At 44.2% G+C, this 15,754-nt stretch overlaps 1 protein-coding gene across 1 annotated transcript in view; it reads left to right on the top strand.

The window, feature by feature from the left end:
* Positions 1 to 15,754, top strand: part of FBRSL1 (fibrosin like 1) — a 546,528-nt gene that overhangs the window by 139,677 nt on the left and 391,097 nt on the right. Inside the window, exon 2 of the mRNA XM_054392510.1 lies at positions 9,667 to 9,867. Coding sequence (XP_054248485.1) covers positions 9,667 to 9,867 — 201 coding nt within the window. The remainder of the gene's footprint in view (positions 1 to 9,666; positions 9,868 to 15,754) is intronic.

The raw sequence follows: 15,754 nt of genomic DNA, 5'->3' as shown, positions 1-15,754 counted from the left end.
TTAGGCTGAAGTAATATGCTCTGGGCAGTTGTTTCTAGAGATTGCTGGCTTCTCCATATTTCTTGTTGTTGGATCATTTATATTTCTTCTCATTTGTTTCCTAGCCAAAAGAAACTACTAGAGAACTAAATATTTAATGCACTTTCTAGACCTCATGACAGCTGAACTGAAATTGTTGCCTACCACTGAGGGGCAACTGCAGAGTTGGTAAAAAAAAAAATGCCTCTAGTGCCGTAGTGTTTAAACATAAATTAATTCATCATGCAGCAGCTAGGGATCAGGATATGACTGATTTGTCTTCTGGAGAGTTTTACCCCTACAGAAAAGTTGGCAGAAGTGAATTTTGAGCATTCATCTCCTCCAGCACAGTGTTCGTTGGCTTCATACAAGCTATGTTAAGCTGCAGTTGAAGCTGAGCTCACAGACTGCTGTGCTGTTGCTGAAGAACATTCATACCTCTGTTCTGCAGTGTCTTTGGGAATGGCACCCTTCCTAGGAAGGTGGTAATAAGGAATGTAGGCTGGAGGCAGAGTCTCAGAATGTCTGCAGCTGCTTGTAGAGTGAATGTGTTTGAGGCTGTCACCATGTGGGAGATCTGTCTGGAGCTTCCATTCCATAGGTGCTGCTGCCTGAAGAGCAGTACATTTTTCCTGGCTAGTTTTAAATGTACCATGAAATGAGTGGGGGCAACATGTGTGGTTGAATCAGGAGTCTTAGCAAATAAGTTAAAACTTTTCATTTGTATTTAGTGGGTGGAAGCTTTGAGCTGCTTGGGAAGTCAGGCCTGAGACTTTTGAATTCATGATCAAGCTGCCCAACGTTATAGCTGGATCTTTTAAGGCTACAGTGTGAAGCTTTTCCCATGGTAGTCAGGACATTTATATTGTGGTTGCTGTATGAAGATCAAAACTCTAAATGCAAAAGTATAGATAGAAGAGAGCAATTATTACCCTGCCTTTGGTAAATGAGCCATCTGCCCAGTCCATCTGCCCAGCCTCAGGTTGGCTCAGCTGTTTCCAGAGTCCAGCTCACAGAAGCACAACATCCCCCTCTCAGCAGAGGTTGAAACAGTTGTATCTTCTCCTTTGGTCCTAATTTTACAGAGAGAGACAGTAGTTCATTCCTCTTCAGAGTGACAGTAGGCTAAAGGCATCTTTACCTTGACAATGCCTTCCTGGGTTTTCTGACTAGTTTAGCTGAAAACTGGTAATGGTGGAAGCATCCAGATGTTGTACCAGATTGTTCATGCCTTTTGCTTGTGTTCTGAGGCCAGCTGGTGTGGCTAGAGACTGGGTGTGCTGTAACTTGCCTGGCAAGACTTGGGAATGAGTGATGAAATAGCCACATCTGGCTTGAAGCAAGGAGCTGCTTCCTCAAGTCCTAATTCTGTCACTCGATGGGAGCTGTTTGAATTCAATGCGAGTGCCTGTTTAAATAATCTGGGGAGAAGGGGAATTAGTGCAGATTAAGTGTTTAAAGGCTTCTCTGTAAACAAGTTTGTGATTGCTGCCTATCAGCAGCCTGAGCAGAGCAGTGTCATGGAATATTGGCACACTTCACTTGAGGAATGTCTTCCCAAAACACTAGACCTGGCATGCATGCCTGACCATCTCACTTCCTTGCTGGATACCTTTGGAAGTTAACTGAGATTGATGTGCCCTAGATCACATCTTTGAAATGGAGGCTGACTGTGAAACACAGTCTGTCACTTGGGAAATGTTGGGCAGTGTGAGGGCAGCATGCAGTGCTGCTGCCATCCTAATTATTCCCCCTTGGGAGGATACTCACCAAGGCAGTGGGGCTTTGCAGGAGGCACATGCTCTGTGCTCAGCATTTGTAGCTAGCAGCGAGGTGATGCTGCTCAAATAAGCCAGTATAGGTGCTGTCAGATAAGCACAAGCTCTTTTCCAGCTCCTTCACACACTGCATAAACTGGGCAGGCTGAGCTCCCAGTCTTGGCTGAAAGCAGCTGAAGCCAAAATGTACTTTTATCTGCTGTGAAAACTGGGCAGGGTGGCCTTGCAGTTCACAAACAGCAGTGCCTTTCAGCACTCCTGCAGCCTGTAAAAGCTGGGCAGGCTGGGCTTGCAATATGCCTCATTTCATCTACCTGAAAATGGTGCCCCAGCTTCCCTTCAATCATTTAAGCTCTCTTGCTCTCTGACACACTTTCTGCTGACAGTAATTCTGTGAGCACTCGTTGGGCATTTACTGCCATCACTGGAGGAAATACTGATGGCTTAAAATGGGATCATTTCCTTTCTGATGGACAGCAAGCACCTGTGGGAGTTTTAATAGCTGTGCAGTGTGTCTGTTAGTAGGTAGTGAGGAAGACGGGCGCAGCTCTCTGCAGTGAGGCACCCCCAGGCTCCGAAGAGGAAATTGGAGGAGAGGGAGAAAGCCAAGGCTGGCTTCCTCTGGAGCTTGCAGAATGTGGCTTAAAACAGGAGATTTTGTGTATCCATCTCCCCAATGAGTGATGGTGGAGAAAGGTTTATACCAAAAACATGGGCAACCGTATGCTCACATTCACACAGGTTTCCTTGTCCTCTTACCAAACAAAGTATTGCTGTAGACATTCTTATTTTATTATCCCCTAAATTACTGTTAAACACTTCAGATTTCCAGGAACTCAGTGCTACCATGGAGGGAGAGGATTATTGGTTTGCTTTTTTTGTTGAACTCAAGTGGTTGGGAAGGAAGAGAGCAGTACCAGCCCCCTTCTCCCCAACTTTTAAAAACAAGTATTGCTCAGCACTGCATGTATTCAGGTCTAGTGCAAGTAAAAAGAGCAATCAAGCCTTGTAATCTATTTAAAAGTAGAGTGATACTGACCTTCCCTTGTGTAATTTTTGGCTGCATTGTGTTGAGGTAACATTTGTTCAAGGTGCTTCTACTTGGTATGGTGTCTTAAGTCCTGGCAGCAAAGCTCTTAATTCTTGTGAGCTATAACAAGTGGGTGTTCAGCAGAGTACCAGCAGCTTGCTCTTCAGCTCTTCACAGGTGAGAGGAATGCAGCCTCCGGTAATAAATTTGACTGTTTCAATTACAGTGAGTTTCTTGGTTCATCCACTTTTATTTTTAAGTTAAATCATGTCTCATAAACCTGCAAACCAGGGGCAGTTTGAAATGCTTTAACATTTCCAAAGCTGTCTTGTCAAAAAGTCATCTTATTCTTGAGCTAAAGGTGTGACAGGGTCAGAGCAACCATGATGCATTTTTAAAAGCCAGACCCAGACTCATCTGGAGTATGTCAGCCACGAAAGGAGAATTGCAGTCTAAGGTTAAGCAAGCAAGGATTTCATTTGCAGTCATTTTAATTGATATTGATTGCATTGCTTGAATGTAGGGTCAACGTAAGAGAGGCACTTCAAATCTCAACTCTTTTTTGCCTTTTAAAAAAGTTTTAGTGGCTTTGGCTGCAAGGGGGCATGGGGCTTGAGTTACTTTTTTTTTTTTTTTTTTTAGTGAAGTTCACAGTGGGGCACTAGAGAGGGCAGGAAAGTAAAACAAACAAGTGTGTGTTAGGTTACAGGAAAAGTGAGAACTTCCCCATCCATGAAAGCTGCAGCCTGCTGGTTGGAGATAGCAGCCAACTGCCTCCCAGAGTGCCCTGAGCTCTGGGGAGGGCAAAGCTGGGCTGGCCTGCTGCCAGATGGGGCATCCAGCAAGGAGCTGCTGTGCCAAGCTGCAGACCAGTTCCACAGCTCCTTTCTCTTCACTGCCCTCACCATGTGCTCCTTCTCTACTCTGTAGCTCTCCAGAGCAGAGCTCCAAATGTCTCCTCCTCTCCCACCATTAAAGCACACTTCTGCTCATTTCTAAGATCCCCACTTGCATTTGCTGCCTGTTCACCATGTTAAGTTTGAATTCAGTCACTTTGGTGTGGTCTTAGCTGATACGCTTTGGTAGCGTTACCTATCTCTCTCATCCCATTCCTTTTTTGCTCTCCTTATTATTCACCTTATTTCATTTGCCTGTTGGCTGCTCATCTTTTCTTGTGCTGGCTCCTGTTCTTGCAGTGGTTTCTCTCTCTGCAGATCCATCTTCAAATCTGTGCCTTAAAGTTAATTCCTTTCCTGTACATTTCTCAGGTATATCTCCAGTATTATCTTTCCATTTGAATTACTGTCTCCTTTATGCACCTCCTTTATGCAGCTAAATGGACAGTAGATTTCCCTTAGTAGTGGTCCTGTCTGTATTTGTAATGTGCTTTGTCTGCTTAGAAGGCATGAGAATATTGAAGTCAGTATTGTTTGCGTGTTGCTCTTTTAGAAACTGGGTATCAGGTCAGTGAGAATATTTAAGAGTAACCCATAAAAGTAATCTGTTGCAGTACCTCTCTGAGCCAGGTTCTCCCCCTGAGCTATTAAACAATCACATTTGACAACCCTAGTGCTGACTGCAGGATCAAGTTGATGTAAGGATAGATGGTGCTTAGATCCTGGGGGGTTTTCCACTGCAGTTGTGCTGACAGAAGCTGGAGGCAGAAACAGGGACAAGCAGGGTCAGTTTTAGAGACAGCAGTGAATTTTTTCATTTCCTTTGTGTGGATCCTTTTCTTGTTTGATGTTCAGTGGGACATTTCATGTTCCCCAACTTAAGGAATAAGTGCTGCAGTGAAGAGTGGTGGAGAGAGAAGCTGGAGGCTGTTTCCCTTCTGGGAAATCAGCCCATCTAATCCTCTGCAGTCAGCAGAAGCAATCTGGTAGGAGCTGAGTGTAACCAGTCCATGGCTGCCTGTCTGAGCCTTGCAGTGTCCCATGGGGCCCTGGGGACAGGGCATTGTAGTGGGTTCAATTTCATACCAGGGCTGCATTTTGAATTGATGCTTGAGGGCTGAAGTTAGTTATTGTATTAACTGTAGGTGTTACGCTTGTCCTCTGCACCCTAGCAGCATGCTTGAGGTTTTTATCTAGCTGTGTGGTTTTTGAACTTTTTCTCAGGTTCTTTAAGTGTTCCTTGTGTGTGAAAGGTATTTACAACCCCAACCTCCATCCACATGCTTTCTGAGATCTCAAAGAGCTGTGTAAACTTGGAAGATTAAGGCAGTTTGAGCTGGGCTGAGCAAACACACAGTGAGAACTCCAGCCAGCGGATGGCTGTGGCTGTGAGCTTGTGCCAGAGTCCTCCAGGGCTGATGGATAATTCCTCATGAAGCAGACTGGGTGGAATCCACCAAGCACAAGTGTTTTTGCTGTGGCATTTTAGGGGTAAGAACATCATTTCAGAGCCAAGATAGGTGCACCTGCGTTGTTCACAGCTTTATAAACTGGGTGGTGTGCACCTTGAGTGTCTTTGGAGATTGCAACTGTGCCTTGGTGGCAGAAAAATGGCTTTTCGGGAAGGAGTGTTCCAAGTGATTAAGGAGATGACCAGATTTGCTGCAAGCTTAACTTGGACTTGCTTGATGCATTGAAAAACCACATCACAGAGACTTTTTTATTACGGACTTCCAAAAATCTGTTGCAAAGTCTGGGTTGCCAGCCTGCGCTGAGGTCTTTGCCAGTGGATCTTCACAGCTGCTGGTGTGCAAGGTATTTCAGTTAGTGCTGAAGGGTTCTTTGGTATCTGTACATACACATAAGCAAATGGGGAGATAGAATCTCTGTATTTACAAAGTAACTGCCAGGGAGCAGGCTCTAAAGAAAGGCCTAATTCTTTCTTATCTGTAACTGTGCAGCCAATTAGAACCATCTGCTCTCCGTCTGCAGCCCAGACAGACGAGAGGCTGCAGATGGAGAGGTTGCAGCCTACCCTGAAAGGTGTGAGAGAGATTCCTAAGTGAGGACAGGTAGGAGACAGCCCTGGAAGGAGTGAGTAGTAAGGAACAAAATAGTTTTGTGTACTCTGGAACAAGATTTGGCAGTCTCCTTCCTGGAACTGAGAAGAGAGAATGGGCCTGGATCCACCAGCCTTCCCTGGGGAAAGGGATTCACTGGTCTTGCCAGCAAAGGTAGTCGGGTCTGCTGACTCCTGGGACTGAGCAGAAACCAGAAGGCTGGATGTTGAGACCTTTTGACTTCAGGGCCTGACTTTCAGACACTGCTGCTGTGTGAATCCCTAGGCTTTGTGATGTGCAAAGGGCAGAAATAATTGCTGGTCTGGGCTTGTCTGGGGGGAAGGCCCCAGTGGAGCAGTTTGTCAGGAGGTCAGCCTCACCTGCCAGCTGGAATTTCTGGATTGAAGTCAAGGTGCTTCAATAACTGTTGTTCACTGCAGTGATGCACTGTATAGTCTGTACATGCTGAAATTTTCCAGCAATTGCCTGTGCACAAGCACAGATGCACATCCAAAAATAGTAAGCTCTTGTGCTAAGTGAGGTCCCCAACTTGGAGGTCATAAACTTCAGTAAAAGAGCAGTCGCTGGAAGGCTCTTTTAGTAGAGTAAATAGAAAGGAAACAAAGGAGGCAAGAACAGAAGCCCCATTAGCCCCCTCCTGCTCTCAGCCTGAGGCTGCAAAGAGCTCTGCATTTAACGGCACAGAGAACAGCTCTGCTGTCACCCTCTGTCAGTAAGGAGAAGCTGAGTTCAGTGTCTTGCATTCCCAGAAAAAGCCAGCTCCTGTGAGCTGTGTCCTCTGCTGAAGTGGGGAGGAACGGGTAGTGTGTGGAAGGGGTTTTCTTTTCACAGGACAGAGAAACTTGGCTGCTTCCCCATGGTTGCCCCAGACCTGCTGCAGAGCTGAGGATGCCTCCCTGTGCCTTCCTCCTGTCAGAGGCGAGCAGCAGCCTCAGCTCCCAAGGCTTGGGTCTTAATTCATGGCTGTTTGGAAAGTGCTTGAGATTCTTGGACACAAGTGGCACTACAAGTGAATGCATTATTCCCTTGGCTTTGATCCAGCTATGACTCTATTCCCTGAATTAATTTTGCTGGCAATTCAGTGGTGAGACAAACCTTAAATCTCCAAACAAAACGGGGATAAAAAGCTACATTTCTAAGCAGGGAATTTTGTAGGATTCAGTACAGGGAAAAACACAGCTCTGCACGGTAGTGATGTGGTGAAGTGAATCATCCCAAACCTGCAGTGAGTGTGCTGTGGGTGCTGAGGGAAGATGTTCCCTAAGGCGGTAACAGAGGCCAAATCCCCATGTGAAGCCAGCTAGAATTCAAACCAAAATGGCCATTTACTGCCTTGGAAAGCATCCTTAAAAGTGAGCATGATGTGGAGCCGGTAGTGTTATTTGCTGGTGCTTTCAGGTGCTGGCATTCCCCTGCCATGGCCTCCTTTCTCACCTTATTATGAGCCCATGTCACCTCATGCAGCAGCTTCCATGCATCCGTGGACACACTGCAGCTGCGTCTGGCTTTAGGACGTGCACATTTTTGGTGACTTGGGTTCCTAACGCTTTGCTGAGTCTCAGTTAACAGATGTAATTTCCCTAGTTTCTGGTTACTTACTAAAGCTGAGCACTTTGATTTCTATCTCATCAACTTCCCAGCAAATAGGACAATGTGACCTGAAAGTGGCATCTCCAACTGTAGCTTTAGAGTGTTAACTTAAAACTAAAAACCAAAGAGAGCAACTAAACGCTAATTTGTATTCTTCCTTTTATCACACATGGAGAATAATGCCAGACAATCATTTCCTTGCTCTTCCACTAGCTATGGACTTGGCAAGCTGAGCTGTGTTCTAGTGTGTTCTGCACCCCTGAGACAGTGCTGCTTATTTTAATTTTGGGATGGGGGTTTTGCAACTTGCTGCATATATGGGCACTTTGAGGAGCTTGCCAGCCACACAGGACCCTCTTGTGCAAGGTGCACAGAGGTTGGGTACTGGCTGATTGCCTCTGAACCTGGGTTGAAATTGGAGACAGTTGTATGTATTTTGTCATTGTGAGTCAAATTTCAATGTCTCTGTGACCCTGAGGTGTCAGTGCATCATCTCACTTTGTGGGGAAGGGTGCCTAAGCAGTCAGTGATTTGGAGTAGAATCAGTGTGTTATACACACTGAGGCAGTCAATTTGCTAATTAAAGGAGAGGGGGGAGGAAGTAATCTAGAGCAATCAGCAGGGCATTTCATCCCAGTTCCTCATTTGCTTTTTTGTTGGGCTTTAGTTTTTGAGAGACTAGGGAGCTAATGATTTTGTGATCTCTTTTTTTGCAGTACTGAGGGTGTGTACGTTTATGTGAGCAAGCTGTATTCATGTAGGATACAAATATCCACTGTGTAATTGCTTAAGTGGGGATGAGGCATTTAGAAAAATTTCAGTGGCTGAAGTTGACAAATCTTGCATGGCAAACAGTGCTTTTAAGGTATCTCTTAATTTTAGGAGTACTGCATCTGGGATGAGTATTGAGTCCAGCTGAGGAGCCTTCAACACAGAAAGCACATAGACCTGATGGAGTGGGTCCAGAGGAGGGCCACAAAAATGATCAGAGGGCTGGAACACCTCTGGGCTTGTTCAGCCTGGAGAAGAGAAGGCTCCAGGGAGACCTAATAGCAGCTTTCCAGTACCTGAAGGGGGCTACAAGAAGGCTGCAGAGGGGCTGTTTCCAAAGCCTGGAGTGACAGGATGAGGGGCAGTAGTTTGAAATTAGAGAAGAGGAGATTTAGATTAGGTGTTAGGAGCAAGTTCTGCACCATGAGGGTGATGGAACACTGCAGCAGCTTGCCCAGGGAGGTAGTTGAGGCCCTATCCCTGGAGATTATTCAGGGACAGGCTGGACAAGGCTCTGAGCAATCTGCTCTAGTGGAGGATGTCCCTGCTGACTGCAGGGTGTTTGGATCAGGTGACCTTTGGAGGTCCCTTATGACCCAAACTGTTCTATGATAGTTATCTTGCCTAAAAAATTAATTGGGATAGAGATTCTCCAAAACATCCCAAAGAGTTTGATTTTTACATTTGAACAGCTAATAAAAGACATTAGGGAAACATTTATCTGGCTGTAGTGAACTAATGTCATGGTGATTTGGCATGTTATTTCTTTAACTCTTTTTCTGGGTGGTGTGTGTAGGGGGCAAGGTTAATACATTGTCACCAAGAGTTCAGCTTTCAGTCCTCAGAGATGCCAGGGATAGCAGTGGTAATTCCCTTCTCTGATCTCAGTTCCTATGTTAATCATTATGACATGACATCCTTGCTTTTACTCTGTGCTCAGACTGTGTGTTACAGTCCTGGCTGGGGCAGAAGCTTAGCACTTAGAAGTGTTCAACCTCTGTTATGTGTTTAGATCCCATTGATCTCGGCTGGCTTATTGAATGCATGGTAGGCTTTAGAAGTGCATTTCTCCATATGAATGCTGCTCTGAGTCAGAGACTGTCAGGCCCAAGGGGGGTCTGATATGTTGCTTTCTGAGATCAGAAACACAGCAAAATAAAAACCACCTCTGCTTCAGTTGAGCAGTTAAAGGCTTTCCTTCAGGATGCTGTTCTTGTGCTGTTGACGTATGTTTTCTGAGTTAATCTGAAGCAAACTCATTTTCATAACCAGTTCCAGCATCTCTGAAATTAATCAAACACATAGCCTGGAGAGTATTCATCCTAATCTAATCTAAAATTACTGTTTGCATTGTGCGTGCCTAATTATTCATCTTAAGTCATCTCTGGAAAGAACATGCTGTCTTGTTTGTGCTTCTCTTCAATATTTATACTGCCTAATGCTTAAAAGTAGTCTCAAAGAACTTAACTTACTATTTTTCCCCCCCACCTCCTCTTTTACAGAAGGACATGTCGCTAAAGCCTCAGGAGCGGAAGGAGAAGTGGGAGAGGCATCCAGGAAAGAAACCTCGAGAATCTGAAAACTGTGTCTCTGCTGAGCCAAGTGAAAATGGCCATAACAATGATGCTGGGAGCTCCGAGAGAGAGGCAGAGAGAGGCAAAGAGCGGATGAAGAAGAAGCATCCCTTGAAGCCATCCAAACAGGTAGGGAAATTATTTCTCGTCCGAATGACTGTCTTGTGGCAGTGGCCAGTGTGAGGCTGTTGCTGTAGCTGCCTTCTCTGGTAACTTGTGCTGGTGAAAACAATGTCTCTGATAGAATTTTTGGCCAAGTGCACAAATCCTGTGTTGTGGGCACGTTTTATAAGCTAAAATGGAAGATGAGGTGTCCTGAGTAATGTAGGACAGAAGGAGCAGATCTCCCTTGTATGGTTGCTGTGATGCACACCGTTGGTTTGTGGCTCTTGCGGTCTTAGATGCATATGGAAATCCTCTGTTGGATCATAGACCTCTTGTGGGAAGATGTGCTTATTAGCATGCACATGGAAGTTGCAAACATGTCCATTTCATGAATCAAGTTCATATGCCCCCAAAACAGGATGTTGAGAAGGACAGAACATTCAAGTGGTTTAGAAGTGGAAAGTCAGTTTGGAGGGAGTTGTGTTCTGGGGATTGTTTTCTTTGTGCCCTTCTAAATGTGGTAGAGCTTTAATGAATTAAGTCACCATGCTAGAGGGGACGATTATGGAGACACTCCCATCTGAACCACAGTGTGTACAGGGCCAGGGAGGTGACAAAGAAGAGGCACTATGGCTGGCAGGCTATCTATCACTTAACTGCTGCTCAGCAGGGAGATTTGTTGGTGACTCAGTGCTCGTTCATCAGTTTGGAATCCCCATGGCACAGCAGCCTGAATCTATAAGCAAACACTTTCCCAGTTGTCCCCTAGCATGGTGTTAAATGATGGCCAGTGGAAGACCACTGTGCTTACCACTCCAGCATTTGGTCTGAGCCAAGAAGTACACTACAATTAAAAACGTTTTATTCTCTGTGAAGCAGAGAAAAAGATCTATTTAACCCAAGCACACCTTCTGTTCAGTGAAACCGCTTCGGTATGTGTGCCAGACAACAAAAGATTGAACTCTCCACATATTGGAAGTGTTTTTTCAGACTTGAAATATTTTAGGATTTGAAAGGATCATTAAGGCTATCTAATGTAAACTCCTGCTTAACTTCACCACCATCCCTAATCTGTGGTGATTGATGTTGCACCGTATTTGTTCAGAAGGATTCATCACATCTTGCATTAGAAGCTCTGTTCATGGCCCCAGTCTTCCAGTGGCTAATAGTACCCATTAACGAATTAGCAGACTTGTGTTATCTTCCTTTTGATTTAGAAAACAAAATAATAGTTGGAGTGATTCAGTGCAAATAAGTTCTGTAAAGATGTTAGTACTTTGCTTGCAAACGTTCAGGTAGCAAATCATGTAGCCATGCACTCCTAGTGAAATAGTTGCTGGGTTTGTTTTCTTGTAACTCCTCAAAGCGATACCAAATGTTTTGCTTTTAGATTCCTCAGTGTATATGCAGTTTAATATCTCAAGTTTCTGGTTTGTTTTTGCTAGTAGATGAGTGATAGGATTTCAAGTCCCCCTCTGATTGCAAGTGCGTTGAGTGTGTGCACAAATACCCTGTGCAAATTAAAACAACTTTTTATTAGGGGTGAATAGATGCACATCTTAATCTTGATCATATTTTGAGCAACCAGGATCCTGTTCTTGGCATCCAAACCCACAAAATGCTAAAGATGTATTTCGGTGGAAGTCTGTGGCTTTGATATAAAGGGTTTAGAAGCCATAGTGCTGGATGGTATTCCTTCCTGCTGTCACACCAGGATTGGGACTTTGTGCTTCATCAGCTGCTGTTGTGTCAGGGTTTTTTATTTACTTGAAAAGGCCCCAAACCCTAATCCAGGGACCCTTGCAAAGTATACATAAAACTGGCTCACTTCCCATTCTGCTCCCTGGAGTAACATTACAAATGCTCGGGTTGATGCAACTGAGAGTGGTCCAACTGGAGTTTTGGAAGTGAGGTCATCAGGTCTCGATTGTTACCCAAATTTCTCCAATATGAAAGCCTGGTTTCAGTAAATGCTGCTTGTCTGTGGCTCAGAGTTATTCCTTCAGGCTGCAGGCAGTTTGGTGCCTTTTCAGGGCTTTGCACCCTCGTGGGTCTCTGAGGCTGTGCTCAGCAGGCAGTGGGGAGGTCCTCTCTTCCTGGAGCTGGGCTGAGCTGGTTGGTCACCCTCTGCAGGGGAGGAAAGGGCTGTCCATAGTGATGATATCTACCTGAAATTTGAAATAGTTTCAATTAGTGGTGGCCACTAGGGATGTCACGACTCTTCTGCAGAAACCTTTGGGATAAGAGGCTTTGCTACAGTGGCCAAACTCCACTGTCTGTGATTACATTTGGCTGCTTTAGTTTACCAAACATTTAGATTACTTCTACTTCAGCTCTGAAAAATGAGGAGATCATTATCTATTTCTTCTGGTTAGTATTTGGCTGCCATCAGTGGTTAAATAGAACATTTGCTGCCACATTCATGAAAACCTGAGTTCATATTTCATTGTTTAATCCTGTAAGCACAAGTAACAAACTCCAAAGAAAAATACAACAGAACCCAAGGAGCTTGCACAAAGAGTATAAAATAAAACCTGTGATGAGTGACTCATTAATACTGTGCCTCTTTAAACAAGTCACACTTGGAATTCAGCTTTTGTTGAAAAGGGAGTTTTAAAACATACCTTTTATTATCCTAGCTGATCTAGTTGTGAAAACCAGACCAATTTTCAGGTCTGTAAGGTTGATGAAAGTAGCAGCAATAGCTAAGCTAGATAAACTTGGCTGTTCTTAGTTCAATCTAATTATGCAAATGATACAGACAAGTTCAATAAATTTTCCTTTTTTTTAATAACCACAAAGTTCACACCTAGAATTCTGGCATTTCCTGCCAAGCTGTCTAGACAAATTGGCTGTGATACTACGTTTCCCAGAACTGGGGGGTGATTTTCTGCATCTCGGGGTTATTAAACATCGGTTTATACCTAATTTGGAAAGCTTACTGTAATTAATGCTAATTATATTGAGATGTTGCTTAGAAATTATTGTTCAGTTTGAAGCTTTCCTTATACTCTCATCCCTTCTCTTCACAATGCTACTCAATTGTCGTCTTTCTTGTGCAGTCTCCTCTAATAAATCAAATTGGGCATTATAATTATGGCATTCTGCTAATCCTTGTAGAGAGGTGCAAAGTGGTAAGCTGATTTGAGTGCCAGGTTGTCTGCTTTGTTTAGGAAATTAGATTAATACTTCACCCCTTTTGACAAAGCGTGCAGATAACTGGATGCTTCTGAATATTTGGTTCTTCTGGACCTCAGGATATAGCAAGAGGGTGGCAAGACCCCATTTGTCCTTTCCAGGCTATTACTCTGACTGTGCATGGAAATCATTCAAACACAATTGTCTCCTGCTGTAACCAAGCAGAAGGAAAAAGGGCACTTCACAGTTTCTTCAGCCCAAAAGTTTGTCAGAGTTTAGGGTTTTTCTCAGCATGTGTGCAAGGAAAGGTGCTGACTAGAAACTGTTCCTCTCCAGTGGAAATCAGCAAAACTTCTCACAGTTATCAAGGGTATGTCAAGGAATGAGAAGGTGTTTAAAGCTGTGATGTGTTTTAGTGTAACCAGAGTGACCTGTGGTGAAGTCTACCCCTTTGGAAGATGCCTCCAGCATGGGAGCATTTGTTGGAAATGGACTCATTGCGTTTTTAAAAAGCTATGTCCAAGGCTAGTGCAGTGGTTTGTGGAAGGGAATCTCCACCATAGCTGTAGGCAGTGCCAGTGGGGAGCCCATCATCTCATTAAATGATTCCTCTATGATTGGGTGTATAATTCACTTAGATGAAGTGAGAGGTAGACATATGATGAAACCTCTTCAATCCAGTTATGTTGCCCTGTTTTGTCTTTTAGTTTTCAGAGAGTGTGCCTTTGAAGTTTGAGTCTGTCTTTTATTAACCTTGGCTGAGCGGCTTTTCTCTCTTTTGGGTTCATTTTTGGAGCTGCTTATTCTTCTGAGCTGCCTGGAATCTCCCTGGAATGTAGAACAGTGAGGAATTTTGAGAGCTTCAGGACTTGCTACCATTTCTGTATGCAGACTAAAAATGGGCTGACCTCTTTCTGAAAAGAGTTGGGGATAGTGGGAAGAGGTTGTGGTTAGTCAGCTCAGGAGCACCACGGTGTACTGAATATGTTTGGATGTTAAATGGGGCTGTAATAGCACTCTGTTCTGCAAGTAGTCATTTGTCACCAAGATGAGTGTCTTACACCTCCTCCTCCTTCCTTTCCTCACCCACTGTTTAAATCACCCAAGATGAGGAAGAGTCTCAGAGAAGCTGAGGAGGACAGGGTGGTGTAGCACGTACTTAGTGCTCATAAATAGCGTGCTGCGTTTGGAGCTTGGGGGGAAAGGGTGAAGAAGCTAACACTGTCACGTTGCTCTGGAGGTGTGACACCTCTCTGACTTCACCAGAGCTTCCTGGAGGAGGGAAAGCAAAGCTAATTCCTGTACCTCACTCAATCCCCAGCCTTGGTCAAACTGCTGAGCATTAATGACGATTGATGTGCATTGTTGCTGTGGCTCTTGCTGGACTGGAACTGCCAGCATTAACATGCAAACACTGCAGACATTAACATGTTTGATTACCTATTCATGTGGCTTTTCTGCAATGCTCTTCAGCTCATTATGCAACATTCATTGATGAATATAACAGTTCCCCCCACACCCCTCCAGGAGAACACTGCTCTGGGTTACTGCTGAGCTGACTAAAGGTGATACACAAGTCATTTTCCATCCAGGATGCATATTCTGATGTCTAGGTGAAAAATGATAGCTTGTCTTCAAACAAATTACATACCCTTGGCTCTATTAGACAAGGGGTGGGTGGTGGTGGTACTGAAAGGCTGTGGGACCTTTCCCAAGTTGGAGAGAAATGCTCTAAAAACTCATTGGCTAATGAAATACCTTGTGTGGAAAATTTCCTTTGGCATCCATACTGCTTGTGCTGATGGTTGGGCAATAGGAGCCTGTAGCTGCTTGATTTTTATTTGTATTGTCCCAGACAATGTTAAATGGTAAACTGAAAACTTGGACGTGCTTTTGAAGCCACTGGTGGGCTGGAGGCCGAATGTTTGCTTAATGATGCAGAGTTCAGAGACTAAAATGTACCTTAGCTGAGGTTCAGCAACCATGTATGAGACTGAGTCTGAAACATAACCTTTGGAGCCTTTGTCTAAAGGCCAGAGGACAGGTATGGATATGCCTGTCCTTCAGTGTCTTAATAATACAGTGTTTGGGAGCTGAGTTGTGTCTGAGAGGGTCTAAATATAAGAGTGACTGTTAACTGCAGTATCTCAGGCTATTACAAGCAAATGAATTCCAGGCAGCCAACATGTTAAAAACAAAACAAAACTTACCTTTAATGTGGGTTTTGGGGATTGCTTTGTTTTGGTGTGTGCTGCTTTGGTGTTTCCATTTCACTGCTTTTGAACACTGAAATTATACAAACCGGTTTCTTTTTGTTTCTAATTGATGTTACCCTTTTTGTGAGCAGATATTGTTATTTAAATGTTCTTTCAAACTAAACAACAAAGCAAAAGGCGGGGGGGGGGAAGAGAAAGAAGAGAAAATTCCTTTTCTTTTAACCGGAAAGCTGTTGCTTCATGTATTGCTTAAAACCAGGATCCATTTCTACCTTTAAATACAACAATCATAATTTGGACATGAAAGATCTGTACCCAATTAGTTGTAAGTAGGCATTTATGATTGCTTGGGGAGCTGGACTGTTGACATTAGGACATGTTATCTATGTGAAGTCTCTGCTGCTGACTCTAGCCAGGCTGTCTGCAAACCCCAGGAGATGGCTTGGGTTGGTGCTTTGATTCCCATCAGTGTGAACCCAGGGCTGCAGGGGAGGCCTGCTCCAAGGTGTGGAGCGATGGTTCAGTGCCAGCTTAGAATCATAGAACGGTCTGAGTTG

The sequence above is a fragment of the Indicator indicator genome, chromosome 26 (assembly GCF_027791375.1).
Source record: "Indicator indicator isolate 239-I01 chromosome 26, UM_Iind_1.1, whole genome shotgun sequence".
Taxonomy (NCBI): Eukaryota; Metazoa; Chordata; class Aves; order Piciformes; family Indicatoridae; genus Indicator; species Indicator indicator.
This window is presented reverse-complemented; position numbering and strand designations above follow the sequence as displayed.